The sequence below is a fragment of the Setaria viridis genome, chromosome 1 (assembly GCF_005286985.2).
Source record: "Setaria viridis chromosome 1, Setaria_viridis_v4.0, whole genome shotgun sequence".
Classification (NCBI taxonomy): Eukaryota; Viridiplantae; Streptophyta; class Magnoliopsida; order Poales; family Poaceae; genus Setaria; species Setaria viridis.
This window is the reverse complement of record NC_048263.2, coordinates 38489377-38508545: the sequence shown is the minus strand read 5'-3', so window position 1 is coordinate 38508545 and position 19169 is coordinate 38489377. Positions and strand designations below refer to the sequence as shown.

The 19169-nt window shown below is 44.5% G+C and overlaps 3 protein-coding genes and 1 pseudogene across 4 annotated transcripts; 2 read left to right on the top strand and 2 right to left on the bottom strand.

Moving 5' to 3' along the window:
- Nucleotides 1–1780: 1780 nt before the first annotated feature.
- Nucleotides 1781–4424, top strand: LOC117839456 (transmembrane emp24 domain-containing protein p24delta3). Its single transcript, XM_034719796.2, has 4 exons — nucleotides 1781–2086; nucleotides 3357–3566; nucleotides 3679–3755; nucleotides 4090–4424. The coding sequence occupies exons 1-4, from the start codon at nucleotides 1895–1897 to the stop codon at nucleotides 4232–4234; spliced, it is 624 nt and encodes a 207-aa protein (XP_034575687.1). The 5' UTR covers nucleotides 1781–1894; the 3' UTR covers nucleotides 4235–4424.
- A 541-nt stretch (nucleotides 4425–4965) lies between these two features.
- On the top strand, nucleotides 4966–7424 carry LOC117839440 (uncharacterized). 2 transcript variants are annotated; one of them, XM_034719779.2, is made up of 5 exons: nucleotides 4968–5426; nucleotides 5653–5759; nucleotides 5830–6198; nucleotides 6311–6809; nucleotides 7049–7424. In XM_034719779.2, the coding sequence occupies exons 1-4, from the start codon at nucleotides 5207–5209 to the stop codon at nucleotides 6806–6808; spliced, it is 1194 nt and encodes a 397-aa protein (XP_034575670.1). In that variant the 5' UTR covers nucleotides 4968–5206; the 3' UTR covers nucleotide 6809; nucleotides 7049–7424. The 2 variants fall into 2 exon arrangements, with proteins under 2 accessions (XP_072151596.1, XP_034575670.1); XM_072295495.1 differs by having other exon boundaries at nucleotides 4966–5426; nucleotides 6311–7424.
- Nucleotides 7425–7585: 161 nt separating this feature from the next.
- LOC117839468 (uncharacterized) lies at nucleotides 7586–8668 on the bottom strand. Its single transcript, XM_034719806.2, has 3 exons — nucleotides 8255–8668; nucleotides 8041–8130; nucleotides 7586–7879 (listed from the first exon to the last, which is right to left on the bottom strand). The coding sequence occupies exons 1-3, from the start codon at nucleotides 8489–8491 to the stop codon at nucleotides 7802–7804; spliced, it is 405 nt and encodes a 134-aa protein (XP_034575697.1). The 5' UTR covers nucleotides 8492–8668; the 3' UTR covers nucleotides 7586–7801.
- A 5153-nt stretch (nucleotides 8669–13821) lies between these two features.
- On the bottom strand, nucleotides 13822–14714 carry LOC140221502 (uncharacterized; annotated as a pseudogene).
- Nucleotides 14715–19169: the final 4455 nt, after the last annotated feature.

The following is a 19169-nucleotide window of genomic DNA, read 5'->3' as shown; positions in this document are numbered from 1 at the left end:
GCAACGTGCAAGTATGCATTGCAATTGCGAACGCTGAATCGCATGAACATAAGTGGCCAGAGCCCAGAGGGGAGACGGCCGTGGCAAAACTGGCAATTATCTCACTCCGTTTCGCTTGCGCTAGCAACCTAGCGTTGTGCCAAGTTCAATGGTTTCATCTTGCTCTGAACTTCTGCGCCATGTTGTATCAGACTAGCTGCAATTCTTTTCTTCCTTTTTCCAGGTTTCTCGTGCCTGGACTTCACAACACATTATCATAAGATCAGGCAATCAGCTTTTTGCTACTTATACAGATGCACAATCTTTTTAGGGGAAAAACAGATCAGGGCCTCGATTGCCTGAAACTCTGCTTGCTGTCACTTTGTTGCCGGGAAAAAAAACCAGCTCGGACAATGTCAATTGATCATCTTTCGTTCTATCCAGTCGCAGACACGGACATGGCGGTCGCAGCGCCATCGCCGCCAAGCCGGCCCGCACTAGCGCTACTCGGCCACCCGCGGCGCGCTTGGCCTACCGCGAGCGATCCTGCTCCCGCGGCGCGAGCGCCCATGGCAGCTCGGCCAGCCTACAGAGTTCCAAGGCTCCCGGGTCCTCATGCTGTGTTCCCTCGCTGCCTCCCAGCTCGCCGCGGCGATCCGGGGCGGACTGTATCTCAGGGGTGGACGGTATTTCATTTACCGTCCACCCCTGGGGTACGCAAAGCCACCCGATACATTTCTAGCGGACGAGATTAAAGAAGGGAACCCCAATGCAAACGCGTTCCGAGCGCTTCCCCGCCCTCGCGCCATTCCGTCGCGCTGCTTCTCCGGCCTCGCCAGTCACCACCGCCATTGGCGCTCCGGCGATCACCGGAGGCTCGCCGCGTTTGTTTGATCCGTCTCGCCCAAGGACGGTGCATGCTCCGGCCGGCCATGCTCGGGGTCATGGCCAACAGGGGGCTTCTCTCCTGGCCGGTCTGCGCCTTCGACAATCGACATGGTGCACTGCTGCCTCCCTCTGCTTGGAGATAACGCTGGAGGCGAGGTCAGGCGCCGTTGCCGATAACCTCCCAGTGGAAGCAATCACCTGTGCGGCAGGTGTCTCGAGCGTCCTTCACCATTAGTCTTCCTGCCCAGAGAATGGCCTGAGAAACGTGACTGCTGTAATCCAAATTTCAGAAACACTACGCTTTGTGAAATCTGACTACAAAAGCAAGAAACAGTTTTTTTTTTTGAATTGGCGAGTGTCTTCTTTTGGGGCCTTACGTGACGACATCGGCGAAAATGAGATGGTTCCACTTCCACACTCCATTCTATGGCTGAAAAGCAAATTCCATACGGCGATCAGCCAATCAGAAAGTGACAGCCAGAATCAATCCTCCTGATCACTGGAGCATTCGCCATCAAAATTCATCTTTATTATTAACCATACATCAAATTCATCTTAAATTTATCATTTGTTCGTATGCGCAATATTTTGCATCTTTCCGGATCAAAAGGATCGCTCCTGAAGAGTTTCCTAGAGAATATTTTTTTAAAAAAAGAAAAAAGAAAATATTGCCCCATTCTGGCCTGATCACCTGTGAAGGATTCAGTTTAGATCTGCTTCGAATTGCTCTGTCCTGTCTGTGACACAGAAGGAGTTTCGAGATTTTTTTTTTTTGTCTTCAGACTGCAAACAACAAGCACAGACACGTCATAACGGGTCCCACTTGTCATACATCCATCGCGTGAAGACGGCATCACGTGACCACGTCACGTGCGCCCCTCTCCTTCAAAACTGCTCCCCGACTTCTTCAGCCGTCGTCGTCTCATCTGCCGACGCCACTACTACTAGTCTCCAGCTGACAGGCTCTCCCTTCCCTTCCTCCCCGACCCGACCCCGGGAGGCGGAGATCCCTAGGCCGGCGGCCGAGATGGCGGCGGCTCTGGCCCTCGCGGTGGTGCTTGCCGTCGCGTCGCTCCGCGCGGAGGCGGTGTGGCTGGAGGTGCCGCAGTCGGGGACCAAGTGCGTGTCGGAGGAGATCCAGTCCAACGTCGTCGTGCTCGCCGACTACTCCATCATGTACGAGTCCCACCCCGACTCTCACCCCACCATAGCCGTCAAGGTAATCCGTTCTCTTCCCGCGATTATGTTCTTCTCCTTTCCCTGATTCAGTGTAGCGAGCCTTGATGTCGATGCCGATTAGTCTGGAATGGTAGAGTTTCATTCTATGATGATTTTATGCATTAAATGGAGCTGAGCAGTGTTTAAACATTTGAATTTGCTTGGGCCTGTAGTTGCCGGATACCATGAATTTATCGGGAATTGAACTGCCTGAATTTGTGCTGCAGATAGCCAGAAACCGTGCCTTAGAGTGTATGAGTAAATTCTTCATGTCATGTAACATGTTTCCCGGCTGAAAAGCAAGGAATCTGTTGGCATCTACTACTTTTAGCACTCTATGTCTGTATCCAAACTTGTTTCGCTTGTGTGATTTGTCTACACCAGAGCATTAGTCATAAATCAGTGGCCGTAGGCCTGCTGCTTTAACTAGATTCAATTGCACGATTCATGTTGATGATGCAGCGTTGATTCTCAAACCATGCTGGTTCCTTCTGTCTAAGTAATGGTGCTTTCCACCTAGGATGTCATTCATGAGTCAGGACAGAATACTAGGTGATTCATTTTAGGGGATCTGGTGATTTCTTTTCCAGCGAACTACGTAAAAATTCCATGAGGTTAAGAAGTAGACAGTAAAACTGTAATCGATAAGAATCGTACTAGTGCTATGGAATAAGAAGGAATGGCAAAAAGGGGACAAATCGAGTAAGTTAGAGCACTGAAGTGAGCAGAGAGAGCTGTGCTCAGCTTTTTAAATATTTTTTTATATTCAAAACTCCATTTATGTCTACTGTTCTAGGCTTTGTGCCTTTGTCTGAGGAAAGCTAAGGTAACAGGCATGATAGGATAGCTTAACTGACTTTCAGATGTTGTAAATTAGCAGTTACTAAGATTTATCTTGTCTGCATCACCCCCATCATACATGGTAAAGAATCGTCTTTGTTTTTTACCTCAGATTTAATGTGCACCGAACATCCCTGATGCAACATCTAGGTACTGAGCATATGTTCTGTTATGTTGAGAGTGCATATAGTCATTTTGAGGTTTTTTGAATGGCATGATTTCAACTATAAATATATTTCAGGGTCAAAATTTCAAGTTCAGAAAGGTCTCAGTAAGCAGTTGAGAAACGTTAGTTCATTCTGATTGAGTTTTTGATTCTTCTGTTGTTGACAGTATTGAGACTTGTCTGGAGTTGAAAATCTGATGTATGAATTACCAGCATACTGTAAACTCTTACTGTCATTTTTATATAAATCTGATGCTTTTTGCAGGTTACTTCACCATACGGGAACACCTTACATCACAATGAGAATGCTACAGTTGGTCAATTTGCATTCACAACTGCAGAAGCTGGAAACTACCTTGCATGCTTCTGGATAGATAGTGCAGAGAAAGGATCAGGAGTATCTGTGAATCTTGACTGGAAGATTGGGTTTGCAACAAAGGACTGGGATGCTATTGCTAAGAAAGAAAAAATTGAGGTTGGAATATGAACTGTAGTACCAAGCCACAGTTCTATCCAATTGTCATGAACTCATATTCAATGCACTATTTGGTGTTGTCAATTGAATGCGACCTCTTTTTTTTCTGCAGGGTGTAGAACTCGAGCTTCAGAAACTTGAAGTGGCAGTCCAGGCCATTCATCAGAACTTGATATACCTCAAAACAAGGCAAGTCATCTCGTCCACCTTCTGTGGAAACATTTTTTTAGCTATATGTCTTCTGCCAATCGAGTCTTCTGCTTCAAAAATAAAATTTAGCATATTGGCACCGAAAGGGGGTTGGATATATCAGTTCTATGGATTTCAACTTCCAATCTGTCATACAGCAGAGGATTTGTTTTACTTTTGTTTAGAAGATCTTTTGCTAATGAATTCACTACCTTCAATGTTCTTTCTATGACAAATGAATATGTGTGATGATGTCTGAGATATGAAGTCCATAGATTTCTTGCCCTACAGGATTAGTGGCATGGCTGATGATTGCTTTCATCTGTACATGCAGGGAAGCAGAGATGCGAATTGTGAGCGAGAAAACAAACGCAAGGGTTGCCTGGTTCAGTATTCTGTCGCTAGGTGTCTGCATTGCGGTATCAATCTTGCAATTGTGGCATCTTCAAGGGTTCTTCAGAAAGAAGAAGCTCATCTAGATTTTACTCATTTGATGTTGCACTGTGGCTCAAATGTAAAATGTTGTTCACCTTGGATGGGACAATTTTGTCTTGTTTAGAACGTTTCACACCAGTGATGACTGATGAGCAAGTTGTACTGTATGTAATTTAACTACGATTGAATGGAATATCTATGTTTCTGGGAAGGTCTGCATACCTTCAGGCTTCAGCACATGGATATGGCCAGGATATTCCATCCTGGCATGTTGTAGAATCAGAAAAGTGAACCCATATCAGCTGCAAAAATTGTGGCTACATGGGTTCTTGTTGCCTTACCATTGTTATTACCGATGCTAGCTCTTGGAAATGACGGCAGAAACGAATCGCAATCTTTGTAATAGGCTGCCTATGAGATGGCGAAGTAGGTTCTACGAGTACAAAGCGCAGGTGTGAACTAGCGAAGGGGCACATTTCTTAGTGCCTCTTGGGAAATTGTACAGCCCCGTGATCTGCCGAGCACTGGTGTAAAGAAATGTTATCAGGAGCATTGTAAGCATCAACGGGACATCTAGTTTTTGTTTTGTTTTGCTCATCGCAAGTGTGATGCACGCTCGCACTGACCTTGCTTTTGTGACATCACTTCACCACAACTGAATTGACCATCGTGGATGCGATGCGAAGATCGAAATTGAGATGAACGCGAAATAATACAGAAGGCCTTCTGATAAAAGTCAAAACAACCGGAGCTACAAAGCCTTTTCCTCCGTTCAAAACTAAACCAACAACCATTGACAGCCGGCCTATGTCGTATCGTTGCGAACATTCCCATCTACCGCTCCTAAACACACCCAAATCCATCCCCATTCGCGTCGCCGTTGCGGCAACGGCGAGCACCAGCGCCAGCTCTCCATCCAGCTTTCTCCCCCAACGCAACGCAGCCGCCGCCTCCAGCTTTGATGACCTCTCCACACTGACGAGCCGAGAGAGAAACTAGTGCCAGATGCGCTCACCATGGGCAAGGCCGGTCGCGCTGAGCAGGCCTTCCCCAACGGTGCGCCGGCGACCAGGTTCAGCCGCTGCCGGTGTGGTGCAGTCGTCGGCAAGGTGGTCAGCGCAAAGTGCGCCTCCGTGCTGCTCCTGGCCGTCGGCGGCTTCCTCTCCGCCGCCTTCATGATGCTTCATCTCCGGGCATCAGGAGGCGGCGTCCCTGATGACCCTGACATACTCGCCGGTAAGTCCAGGACTTCACGCGTGCTGAACAACTAACTCAAAAGCAGGGACAAAAGCTTCATGGTCACAGTTTCCCTCAAAATGAAACAAAGGAGGCAAAATATTCAATAAAGTAGAATATGAAAACATTACTAGTGTATAGCAGAACAGATAACGTTAGGAGTTCGTCCAGATTTTCCCCACTCGTCTACCTTGTTTTAACACAGTTACATTCGTTTCTCAAGCAGAAATCGAGGCAGGCTTCATTTTGTTAGTGCCACACTCACAGATAGCTTCACAAGGCGGAACACTCGAAAAAGAGATATATGACCAAATAGGAGTGCCCAATAGTAAGGTATGGAGTTTCTTTCAGTACAAGAAAACTTTGCCAAGTACTCACTGAATATTGGCTGACAATCCTGCAGGTTTCAGTTTCTATGCGTCCATACAATTACACGAACACCACTTATGTGAAATTCGGTGTTCTTCCAGACCCAAGAAATGCCTCCATGAGCGTAAAATCCATCAACACACTGAGAACATCTTTGATAAGACTTACACTTCAGCAGCTGAATTTATCTTTGACACCATCTGTTTTCGGAGACCCACTTTGCTTAGAGATCCTGGGATTCCCAGGAGGGATTACAGTGTTGCTTCCACATAATGCTTCCCATGCAGACTCAATTCAGCCTATCTTCAACATCACATTTGACTCGACAATTCATGAAGTAAGGGAATTTCTTAAGGAGATGAAGAATGAGCTTGCAATAAGATTGCAGCAGACACCAGATGAGGTCATCCCAGTCTATCCCTCTCGTACACTTAAATAACATGTACCTTGAATATTTTTTTTCTTTAAAGATCTTGACATGAGGTCAGAATATTTATACAAAATTGGAAATGCAGGAATTATTTGTCAAGTTAACAAATACAAATGGTTCAACGGTTGCAGCACCAGTTACGGTCCAAGTTTCCATTGCCCCAATAGATCGCAGCAATTTTCTACAACCTTATAGGCTCAAACAGCTAGCCCAAATCATCACAGAATGGAGTTCAAGGAACCTTGGCCTCAATACCTTAATTTTTGGCAGAATTAGGGATTTGAAGTTGTCCCCACTCCTAGAAGCTTTCATTCCATCCTGTGCTCCTAGCTTGCCTCCAATGCCAACACCATTCCCTTCCTGGCCTCCAATATCAGAGCGACCAAAAACCAATGCATACCGGGGATTTTCATGCCCTGCTTTGGTGAAAAAACAAAATGAAGCCACTCCACATCGCAGGTTAATGCGTGTATCTCCGCAACTGTCAACATGGCTTCACAGGAAATACGCATCTGAAGGCAAGAAAAACAGCATTGCACTGGTAGCACCGACATTCATTGCACCAGTAACGGAATCAAAATGAAGTAAGTTATTTTAGGTTTTATAAAGACAGCCCTCAAATTTATTCAATTTTTTTACAATATTGATTTGCATCTTGTTAATGAAAAAATCATAGCATATCTTAACATCATTGCAACTACTAAGCTTCAAACTGACTCAAATTAGAGTGCACTGAACTACATGGATACAGGACTATGGATATATGCATTTTGGTTGCTTGTCTGAAACTCTGAATACTGTTTCTGCACTGAATGGTCTTTAGGTACTTCAGCAGTCAAGTAAATTTCAAAGATCTGGCGTGTCCATGCAGTTTATACTACAGTATGATCCTTCGGATGCAATTTTCTTGTAACACCAAGGTGGGTATGAAGTAGTTGTGCCTAGGCTAACATTGTAAAAAATCTCGGTCAAGTGTAAATAGAAAATGGGAAGTTATTTACCAGAAAGCTGGATAACTCCCAACCTCCAAGAATGATAGAGGGGCAACAGTGATTAAATTGCTTGCCCATCTGTCAGTTAAAATAACTTACCCATTGCCCCAAGCATCGCATGAAGACGATACTCATCCATGTTGGTTTACTAATGAATCTTGTTTCAGCACTGAAAAATTTCTCTGTACTTCTGGTTTTATGCCCTTCTACTTCTGTCTGTGTACATTTCACTCCTTTATGATTCCATGTGGTGGTCAGTTCAATAATCTGTATTTCCTTGTGACATCGTTGACCATCATGATGCATATTTCTTTTTCTTAAAAGTATCATGATTCATGGTGTATATTTCTGAAGACCCAACATAAGTATTTGGATGTCACCATATATGAATTCTTTTCTCAAAGCAATGCGATGATGCACAAACCCAAAAGAAATCCTTACAGAGCGCAAGTCAAGGAAAATGAAAATCATGTATCGCAATCAAGAAAGTTTACATCACACATGATGGTATCAACTGATAATCTTACAGCTGGAGCTATTGATTCATAAAATAAACTCAGATTCTTTTCACCAAAAATGCCTCCTTACTGATCGAAGGCAGAATAAATTTTCTTCTGTACGAGCTCCACACTTAGACGGGGTGATAATCTGGGAAGTATTTCCTGCAACAACGACGAAAGGCTTAGGGAGGTGCTCCACGAAACAAAGCACAATACCGAAACATGCTTGAAAAGCTTCATAGTTGGTACATAAGGAGGGCAAGGTTGAAACTCAAAGGGAATAGAGGCGAGTAAAGTTGAATCAGAGAGGAATGCAATGATACCTCGGTCCCGTCGTGGAGCACCTTAGCCAGCACTGGGATCTCGTACTGGTACAGCCGCTCCCACTCCGGATTCATCGTGATGTCCCTCTCCTAGTTGGCATCCGAAATCCAAGTCAAGCAAATATCCATCTCGGAACGAACTAATTAATGCATAGATAGAAATCGGGGAAGGAACTAGTTATTGCATAGCAGTAGGACCAGAAAATTGTCTTGCCTGGAGCTCGAGGGACGCGAGGGAGTAGGGCGTGCCGGCGAGCAGGGAGGCGGCGTGAAGCTTCTCCTTGAGCCCGTCACAGAGGCAGCACCCCGGCTTGGTGTACAGTACTAGCCTCCGCTTCGAGGCCTCGCCGGCCGCAGCAGCGGCGCAGAGGGCGCGGAAATCAGGCTGGCGGACACACGGCGCAAGGCGGGAAGCGGCGCGCGGGAGCGCGGATAGCGCCGCCGCCACCATCGACTCGGCTCGGTTGCTTTACTTGCTTCGCTCGGCGGCGGATTGTTGGTTGTTGCCGACGAGGCAGAAGCGTTGGCCGCAGAAGCGGTGACGGCGCGACGCACGGCGCCGCGGGTCAGGGAGATTGTGGGAAGATTGCTCGTCCGCGAGCGGTGGGGGCTTCTCTACCGGCAGATGGGGACGAAACTGTAAAATTCAGCGAGTCAGCAAACTCATTATAGTATGCTGCAATCAAAAGTTTATTTAACTGAAAAATATTATCAACATTTTGAAAATATTATCAACATTTAAAAAAAATTGGACCAACATTTTTCAAAAAAAGTTGGATCAACATTTCTTCGAAAAAGTTGCACCAACATTTTTCAAAAAAAACTGATCCAACATTTTTTCAGCTTCTTCTCCGGCTCCAGCCGGCGAGCCCGCACGGAGCCCGTGCCGTGCGCAGTGGCGCTGGTGCTGGCGGCAGGGGAGGGAGGGGTGGGCGGCGGTGTAGGTAGGGGAGGGAGGAGAGGCAGTGCAGGTGGGGTCTCGACGGCGCAGGCAGGGGAAAAAACTTCGAATTGGGAGGGCGATCCTCCCGGAGAGGTGTGGGAGTTAGGGTTTGGATCTAATGCATCTAACGGACCTTATTTCCTCGCACAAATCTCAAAGGTTGAACGTTTCTTCCGCAATATGGATAGGATTTCCGCGAGCAGTGCGATCCGAACGCTCTCGTCAGTATTTGGGCTGCATATGGGCTTCGTGCAGCCCAGTCATTTGCGGGCTTCATTAGGCCGATCCCCGTGATCATCATCGTCATGTCTGCTGGCCCCGCGTCCGTCGGACCAGGTGAAGGAATAAACTTTTTTTAAGGCAGAAAAATCCCCGATACCTTAATTTTTGGCAGAATTAGGGATTTGAAGTTGTCTCCACCCCTAAACCTTTCCGTCCATCCTGTGCTCCTAGCTTGCTGGGCCTCCAATATCAGAGCACCCAAAAACCAATGCATGTTAATGCATGTATCTTCCATAGCCTCCAATATCATGCCCGGTGAAAAAAACAAAACGGAGCCACTCCACATCGCAGGTTAATGCATGTATCTTCCATAGTGATTTCTCTGCAACTGTCAGCACAGTTTCACAGGAAATACGCATATGAAATTATGAAGGCAAGAGACAAACAGCATTGCAGTGGAAGACTGGCAGCGCCGCGCCAACACCGGAGCCAAAATGAAGTGAGGTGTTTTAGGTTCTACTAGGACAGACCTCAAATTTATTCAATCTTTGTTATCAGATTGAGGGGTATTTGGTTCTTTAGGAGTTCTAAAATCCTGTCACATCGAATGTTTAGATGCTAATTAAGAGTATTAAATATAGATTAATTACAAAACCAATTGCACAAATGGAGGCTAATTTGCGAGACGAATCTATTAAGTCTAATTAGTCCATGATTTGACAATGTGATGCTACAGTAAACATGTGCTGATGATGGATTAATTAGGCTTAATAGATTCGTCTCGTGAATTAGCCTCCATATATGTAATTAATTTTATAATTAACTCATGTTTAATCCTCCTAATTAGTCTCCGAATATTCGATGTGACATGAATTTTAGTTAGGACTAAAGATACAAATACCCCTGATTTGACTTTGTGAAAACAGCTGCGTTGACGGGCACGGCATGATTTGACCGGGGAAGGGGCTACGCGGGAGATGAATGGCGGCCTAGCGGCGAAGAAGGGGCGGCGAGCCGGCGAGTGGCGGCTCGGCTTTGCACGGGGCTGGGGATGCGAGGATAGCCACCGGCGCGGCATGGAAGCAGCGGCATTCTCGTGAGTCGTGACCGTTGGAGAAGTTGCTCTACCGCTCTGGAGGGGAAAGTAGGGGCGCTGGAGTTGCTTTCAGAAAAAAGGCTTACTAGCAATCTGGTTTCCCGCTACTGTCCCAATTTGCCATGCCAACTTCGATTGGAGCCTCTATACAAAACCCACATCGGCATCCATGGAGGTCATCACCCCGGCCACAGCTCCATGCAGATGACAGCCCATCGAACTCGGCATGATCCTGATGCTTGAAGTTGGCGTAGACAGGGTCTGCGCGGTACGGTGTGCTCGCCTGCTTGGCGGCGGCAGACCTTGAGTAGAGCATCTTATTGAGCGCCCGGCGCAGAGCGGTGCATGTCGCAGCCGGAGCCTGAGAGTAGGCAATCGTTGCCTCGTTTGGTGCCCCTCAGCACTCAACTGCATGCTTGGGATGTTGGATGGCTTCAATTCATATCCGGTGGACAATGGGTGACACGGGACGCGTACTACGTAGCAATGCAGGCAACGCGCATGCCGCCGCATCCAGAGCCACATGTGGAGCCACGCCTCCCACCACGGACGGCGCGGAGTCGTTCAGAGGCTGCCGTCGGCGACGAGGGTGTCGCAACAGCGGGGACTTGTCGCGGTAGGACGACTCCACACGCGGGCAATAAATAACACCGATGAAGAGCATCACCCTCATGGATGAGATAGGGAGCGTTTGGTAGAGCCTAGAGCTAGCGTGCGAGAACGATTCCCCTTCCGTTCGTTCAAGAAAAAAAAAGAACGATTCCCCTGCGTTCAAGCAACAAATGAGCATGGTACCCGTCCGACAGCTCATGACTTTTACCGTGGAGCGGCGGTGAGGGAGCTGTAGTAAAAGTTGCAAGCAACGCCGCCGAGAATAGACACGCTGAGAGGGGTATATTTTTGTATTTTAGTCCTTTTTCAAAAAAAAATTACATTTGAACCTCTTGGAGAAAGAATCTCAGAAATGGATCTTGTACACGGCGCCATTGGTAGATGGCACCACACCATATCATTTGGCGCCGTGATTTTCCACGCTGGAGAATACGTGGCCAGCTGAGTACAAAAAGTTGTTAGTTGATCATAAATTCATGTCACTTAGCATATTTTTCCTTCCTGTTTTATTTAGCTACGGGCCTCCAAAATTCTTCAAACTCACCATATGTGTCGTACGATGTGTATATGTTCCATTTTGAGCATTTGGACACTAATATATATTGTAATATTCAGTTTATTCAATTAATCAATACTGAAAGTGACTTTGCGTATGAGGAGATCAGCTGATGTTGCTGCGGTGCCGCCGCGCCGCCGAAGATGCTCCTCTCCTTGTCTTCTTGAGTCTTGCCTAGAGCCTACCACAGCACGCAGCCGACTGGAGACGAAGCTAGCGAAACGAAGGACGACGAATGGTGGCCAGGACAGGGCCAATTGAAGAAGAACTGGAGGGAGAGGGGCGAGTGTTGCAATGCAATACATGCGCTTGGCTACCTGACATCTGGAAATAAAGTGAAGTGAATGGATCCTCTCGTAAAATGAAAGGTTAACTAGTTTCTCATGTTTTACCCTTAGCCACCTCACTCAAAGCGATCTGTGTTCCTAAGCGAGCATGATAAAATTGAGAATCTTCAGACCATCTTATAATCAAGAAAATTTAGTCATTTCTATAATTAAATACATTTAATACTACAACATATGTTACTACCCAGATGCTCAAAATGGAAAGTATATACATCATAAAGCACATTTGCCGAGTTTGAAGAAGTTTGGAGGTCTTTAGATAATTAAAATGAGAAGGAAAATTAAGTTAAGTGGCACTTTATGAAACATCAACCAAGCATGCAGAGGTGCAGACTACTCCTACCTGTTTCTCAGTGGATTAGTTTTCTTTACGCATGTTTTTCTTAAAATCCAAGTTTAGTGAAATCCCTCACTCAAATGCTGCATGTTTCGACGTTCTAGACAAGATATAGGAGTAGTCTGCATGTTTTGGAGCTCTTTAGAGTTTAGATAATTAAAACGACAAGAAAGAAGAGGTCAGATGACTTCCATATGTTTTTGTTGCTTCAGCTAAGTGTCAGCATGCCCAAGTAACGCTTAGTCAATGTAGAAACGAATAAACTGAATACTGAAACATAATATTAGGCTCCAAATGCTTAAAATGGAACACATATACATCATAGAACACAATAGGAGAGTTTGAATTTTTTTGAGCTCTTGAGAGAATTGAAACATAAATAAAGAAGGGGCTAAGCGACCTGTAATTTGATCACTCTGCCAGGTTCTAGTTGGTTTGCAACTCTGCATGGCGCCAGAGGCAAATGCTTTCTAGGAAAAATCTAAAATGCAAAAAAAAAAATGAGAGGGCGAACGACGATAACGCTGATGAAGAGCACCGCTGGCACCGGCAGCTCACTACTTTATCGAGGAGTGTGGAGCAGTGGTGGCGTGTGGGACCGGTCCAAGAAAATCTACACTCATATTTTTTTACACACTCCTGTGTGATATTAAAGATATTAAAGATATATATATATATATAGAAATTTCATCAAAATTAGATAAGTTGGATTTAGGAAAAACTAAATAACTCATTTAAAATGATGGAGTAGCAATATTTTAATAAATTCACTTTTCAAAATTCAAATGATCAAAACAAAGCTCACGTATCCCTTATGCCTCATTTTGGGATGCTAACCGGTTAAGATGAGCCGGTATGCGAGGAGGATGAGGGCCCAGTTTGGGATCGGATGCTAACTGGTTAAGATGGGCCGGTATGCCACCCAATTCCCCCCTCATTTTTTTAACTCTACGATTTTACCCCTGCTTCTTCAAACTGAAAATAGTGTTTGCCTCTATTCTATGAAGCGCTGTTAACGGTGTTAAAACAACGACAAAATGACAAGTTTGCCCATGCAAATTTGCCCCTACTTTACTGAGGAGATTGTGATTTTGCCCTATTTTTGACAGCATTTAAATAGATTTTTGGGCAGCATTTTCATAGATTTTTTACAACAGTTGTACAATATTTTGCAGCAAATTGACAGATTTAAAAATTACACATATTTGCATTTGTTTCCACCATCATGTTACAAATTTGACAAAAGTCTGACATCATTATAAACATGTCCAGACCACATGCAGATATCCAAATCACACAAATATCCAGGAGATATATGTCCCAAATCACATAAACATGTCCACATCACATAAGGTCCAGAACACACACCATCATACAAGTCCAACAAAAGAAACACTACATGTCCAACAAAAGCACCAAATAGTTTAGAGCTATTACATGTCCAGTAGCAAACTTCACATTTAAGAACCTAAACCTAACAATGCAACCAAGCTCCCTGTTCCTCCTCCTCCTCCTCCTCCTTGTCCCCTTCCCCTTCCCCTTCCCCTTTCAATCCCACTCCCACTTGTACTTGCACTTCATATACAAGGAGTAAAATGTGTCGTGAACAAGTTGATGGTAAGTAATGAAAAATTAGCAATGACTAAGTAAGCAAAATAAGAAAGAAAATTGGACCAATCATGATTCACATTGATGTTTGTGCAACACTTGGGTCATTGATCCCCTCTCCTGATGCATTTTGTGAAAATGACAGTTTCCTCTTTTTACTAGCGGTGGGACCTCCTTGGCAATACTTGGCTATATGACATAGTTCATGGCATTCTGAACAAACTCATCATATGATCTGATTCTACTTTTCCTTGGCCTTCCAGGTTTCCTTCTCAGCTTGGTCTTCTAAATTTTGTACCCCAAATCAACACGCGGCCAGCTGTCCTTGAATGTCATTGGATTGAAAGTGCATGCATAAGCCATTTTGAACCTATCAACAGAGAAGTACTCATAGACAAAGTCATCCATCTGTACATTCCTATTAAGCTTAGCAATGAAAGCTAAAGCATGGCTATGAAAGCTAAAGCATGGCTGCAAGGCTTTCCAGTCACTTGCCAAGCTTTACATGTACAAGTCTTTTGCTCCAAGTTGACTGCATGCTTGAATCTATTCACAGTTACTTCAGCTATCCCAGCCCCACATATTAGTGCTTCATGGTCTTTGATAATTTTGGATTTAGCATTTAGAGCATTGATAATATCTGGGATGATTATTCCGAACATTTTGCTACCAATCTTGTATCTCAAAACAAATTTCTCAACTATCATTTGCCTTATCCTATCATGCATGTCTACAATTTGGTAATCTTTGGTTCTTGGCACCCAACTGTTAAAATATTCAGAGAGATTGTTGTTAATGTAATCTATCTTGCAATCTTCGAAGAATTTGCTTCTACTCCACACATATGGATGATTGTCATCCAACCAAGCAAGTGCACTAGGATCCTTCTCCTCTATCTTCCCCATGAAGTAGTTGAACCTGTTAGTTGCGAAGCTCTTGGCGGCTGACCACATATTCTTACCATATAGCTCACCGTTGAACCTGTTCTTCTTCATGTTCTTCCACAGGTGTCTTATGCATTCTCTATGTTCCACTCCTGGTTGCACCTCATCAACAGCAACCTCTATTCCTTTGCCTGCATCCGTACTAATGACCAACCCGGTAGGAGTACTAATAGCCCTCTTCAAGTTATTGACAAACCAAGTTCAACTTTCCTTAGACTCTATTTCAATCACTCCATAAGCCACTAGAAATAACCAATTATGACCATCCACTATAACAGCTAATGCCAACTAACCTCTGGACCTCCCTGTCAGGTGATTGCATCTATGGCAATATATGGCCTACACCCTTGCAAAAACCCATCAATGCATGGTGTAAGTGCAACAAAGAACCTCATGAAACACACATCAACATTGTGCTCTTCGATCTCAAGCTCAACAATGCTTCCAGGTACAGATTTCAGAAGCTCAGCTTGATAGGTGGGTAGCAAGTCATAGTTGTCAGCCCACTTCCTATATATCATGTCCAATGCTCTCGGTTTGCCTCTGACAACTCTATCATATGGAACTTCCATTGAGTACTTCTTCTTTAGCCTATCCAGCTATGATCTTTTTTCACAATTTCAAATGCATGATCATTCAAGGTAGCATGATGGGTAACGGCTGATTTGCATTGGTCCACATCTGGGAACACCACATTGACATCAATACATGGAGCATCAACATCATAAGAAAAGGGGGAGGATCATACTCATCATCCTCATCAACTATTTCACCATCAGGGTCAAACTCAGGATCAAAGTTAGAGTCGGATGATGCAGCCAAATCCGTGTCATAGCAACTATCACTTAGTGCCTTTAATGAATCCGTATCAGAGTACATGCCCTCCTTATTAACTCCTACACTCTCATTGGTGGCCCTCACTTTTGTGGCTGTCTCATTTGTGGTTGTGGTTGTGGGTGTACATTTGTGGCTCTATTCCTTAAAGTAGGGTGACACCTACATTTGGTTGGTGAAAACTGCAATAGACCCTTGAAATCATTTATCTGGGCATTGATGCGCACTACCCCCTTCTCTACATTCATTTGAATCCAATCAAGCAACTGCTCATCAGACTTTATCTCAATAGAACAATTGTCCAACTCACACCACAATGTTATGTACTGCTTAGAACCCCACATGAAGTGATCAACTATGAAATTAACTAACCACAACAGCCCATAGTTATGTGGGTGAACCAATTGTGTTGGAAGTGTTTTACCCTGCATCCACATCTTTGACCCTCCCCCATATGGCATGCTAAAAAATGACCGAACTCTAACAACAAGTTGCATATCCATGTGATTCGCCCTACAAATCACACCATACAGTTAGCTAAATCACCCTAAAGACCATATCTAATTCGTCCTACAAATCGGTGAAATCTCCTAACCTAAGCACCTAAAGACAGTCAAGATCAGAGGAAGTGGAGAATTTACCTAACTTGGCTGTGCTACCTACTTGCTACCTTGCTGCATGTCACAGTGCCCGCGCCGAGCCGAGCAGAGCCCGCACCGGGGCCTGGCCGTGCGCCTGGGGCCGCACCTTGGGGCTAGCACGTGTCTGGGCCCACCATGCACCCCCACGCCTGGGGCCACCATGCACCTGCCCCCTAGGCCCCCACAAGCTGGGGCTGCCCGCGTGCTCGAAGATGTCACTCGCCCGCCCACGAATCCAACCGCTGAGCGTTGGGAAACTCATCACCCAGCCGCTGCCGCCAGGAAGGAAGACGAGGATGTCCTAGGGTTTCTTGGGAGGAAGACGAGATCGAATGGGGTCGGGCAACCCACGGGTGGGAGAGGATAAAATTAGGGATAAGATTACGGGTACTTGTGTCTTTTCACGTTGCTCTGAATGGTTTTTCTATTTTCACTATTTTTTTAATGTAGCTCCAACTAACAGAGTTAAAAGTGAGGGTAAATGGCACCTTCAATTTGAAAAGGAAGGGGCAAAATCGCAAAGTTCAAAAAACGAGGGTAAAATTACAATTAGACTTCATAATAGGGGCAGAAACACCAAAGTTCAAAAAAAACTAGGGCATCGCTTCTTTCCACTCGCGGATCGACTACGGCGGCGGCGGCAAGCAGGTTCCTCCTCTTAAGGTCCTACCCCTTTCCCCTCTAACGTACTAATCTACCTCCTCCCCCTCTACCGTCTTCAAGGTCATACTAATAGCGATTTTTGCGGTTCTGCTTGTCGCAGCAATCGAAGGCTCCGCTTCTTTCTGTGTGTAATCAACTTGTACGGCGACGGGGACCAATAGGTTCATCCCACTTCTTCTCCTCTCCAGATTAACCGAAAGAAAAGAGAATAGCTACATCTTCAGGCTTTTTCAGCATGCCTTATCATCATCATGATTCTAGTCCCTACCTTTTCTCTTTTAACCATTTATCTGCCTCCGTAACTTTTTTTTTGGAAGGGCCAATTGTGGGGAAAGTTCCCCACAACACTTCAATTTTTATTTATAAATAAAAGTAGAACTGAGCTAGGCGGGATACTTACAAGGAGGTAGAAGGGAGGGAGGAGAGAGGGACAGGGATACTAAATTACGTTACAGAGTTTAGCCATTGAATGAAAAGTGATTTACTATCCTCCTTAAAATGAACTAAATGAAGAAGGACTTTGGTCTTTGAATCTCACGATCCAAAGAGATAGGTTGGCCTTGGCATTGTCGAAGATTACTGCATTAGTATACAAATTGTGGTAGAAGCTTTATGTCCATAATGATTGTTTGACTTGTTATGCTTTGAGCACGAAGTGGGAGGACTTTTGGCAGGTTCTGAAAAGTAAAGGGTTAAAGGTAGTGCGTATGAGTAAGGTTAATAAAAAGGTAAAAACTACATTTAAAGAAACTAAAGAGATCCCTGTCGAGGCTGTAAGCGGGTACATAAAATCTGTCAAAGATAATAAGTATGAGCAAGCCCATGCTTTCTTATACATTGTGGTATCCAAGCTTCTTATACCCACTCATAGCAATTACATCTTAAAGCAGCACGTGGGGATGTGCTCAGACTTTGGTTGGATGAAAAATTTTAACTGGTGCAAATTTGTTTGTCAAGATTTGAAAAATAAAATCGCTAGCTGGCAAAAGAAGAAAACCAAATCAAAGGTCGAGGGGAGCTCGCTTTTGCTCTTGGTAAGTGAGGATCTCTAAAACAATTTCTTTTACGAACTTGATAAAAATTATGCTTTGATCGATTGTGCTGCTTGACAGATGTGTTTCATCAAAACTCTTGAGCCGCAACCTGGGCCAGAACAACCGTCGGTTGAACCACTCATCAAACTCTATGGTAACAAAAAAGTTGAGAAGCTGCTAGGAAATCTTAAGGATATACATGAGATCAGAAAAGAGGTAAGTGTGTTAAGTAATTGCTAAGCTCCTCCCTGAATTCCTCTTAAGCCATATAGGGCTAGAACTCCTCAAGTGCCTACTGCTCAGCCATATAGGGTTGCAGGGCAATGAGTAGAAGGGCAAAGCATGCCCTGCTGTATTGTACGTAGAAGGGCAAAGCATGCCTTGCTGCTCAGCCATATTAGGTAGCAGTACGTTGACTTTGCTATGTATAAAGTAGAGAGCAGCAGTAGCTCTCAGTAGTTCAGCAGCACCAAAAGCAATTGTGCACAGAGTTAGCGTATGTGTGTGATGTGCTCTCTCTTCCTCTCCCCTTTCTCCTACCTCTGGTCACCTGGGAGTGAGCTGAGAGCTCACCTGGGCAGCAGCTGAGCTGTTGCTGTTGCCAACAAAAAGTGCCATTCTTCTACTACAGAATATTAAAAAATATTGTCTTTACATTGGTGGCATTTCAGGTTGCCAAGTACCAGCCCAGGCCAGCTTCCAAAAAGCAACAGGTTAGGACAAATTCCTACTTTAGCATTTATAAATCCATATAGATCAATGCTATTAGTCATTTTTTAATTCCCTTGGCTTTCAGGTGCCACGACACAAAGGAAAGCAACCAGCTTCCAAAAACCAACAGGTTAGGACAAATCCCTAATTTGGATCGTTTATAGATCCATTAAAATCAATGTTATCTGTCATTTTTTTATTCCCTTGGCCTTTCAGGTGACAGGACAACAAATTGGATTTCTATCTGTGGAAAATCTGCTCAAGTAATGTGAGGTTGATGAGGGTGATAAGGGTGTTCTTTTGAGAGAATTAAATAGGAGGATTAAGTATGGTGAAGCCATGCTAAAGGAAAATCTTGAAAAAATAAGGGACAACACTAATGAAGATTTAAAGGTCATTGTTGCAGACCATTCAAAATGATCTCGGCTGTATAATGAGATCAAATACAAGGCCCAAATTGAAGACAGAAAAATCTCGGCTGTATAATGAGATCAAATACAAGGTCCAAATTGAAGACAGAAAAATAAAAAAAAGAGATGGCTAAAACTGTTGTAGTGCAAATACATGACATTCAGATGACG

Coding starts and splice junctions, on each gene's coding strand:
- LOC117839440 (XM_072295495.1), top strand. CDS start 5,207: ATGGGCAAGGCCGGTCGCGCTGAGCAGGCCTTCCCCAACGGTGCGCCG. Junction 5,760..5,829: donor TAGGAGTGCCCAATAGTAAG/GTATGGAGTTTC, acceptor ACAATCCTGCAG/GTTTCAGTTTCTATGCGTCC. Junction 6,199..6,310: donor TGCAGCAGACACCAGATGAG/GTCATCCCAGTC, acceptor TTGGAAATGCAG/GAATTATTTGTCAAGTTAAC.
- LOC117839468 (XM_034719806.2), bottom strand. CDS start 8,491: ATGGTGGCGGCGGCGCTATCCGCGCTCCCGCGCGCCGCTTCCCGCCTT. Junction 8,131..8,254: donor TCGCGTCCCTCGAGCTCCAG/GCAAGACAATTT, acceptor GATGCCAACTAG/GAGAGGGACATCACGATGAA. Junction 7,880..8,040: donor TGCTCCACGACGGGACCGAG/GTATCATTGCAT, acceptor TCGTTGTTGCAG/GAAATACTTCCCAGATTATC.
- LOC117839456 (XM_034719796.2), top strand. CDS start 1,895: ATGGCGGCGGCTCTGGCCCTCGCGGTGGTGCTTGCCGTCGCGTCGCTC. Junction 2,087..3,356: donor ACCCCACCATAGCCGTCAAG/GTAATCCGTTCT, acceptor TGCTTTTTGCAG/GTTACTTCACCATACGGGAA. Junction 3,567..3,678: donor CTAAGAAAGAAAAAATTGAG/GTTGGAATATGA, acceptor TTTTTTCTGCAG/GGTGTAGAACTCGAGCTTCA.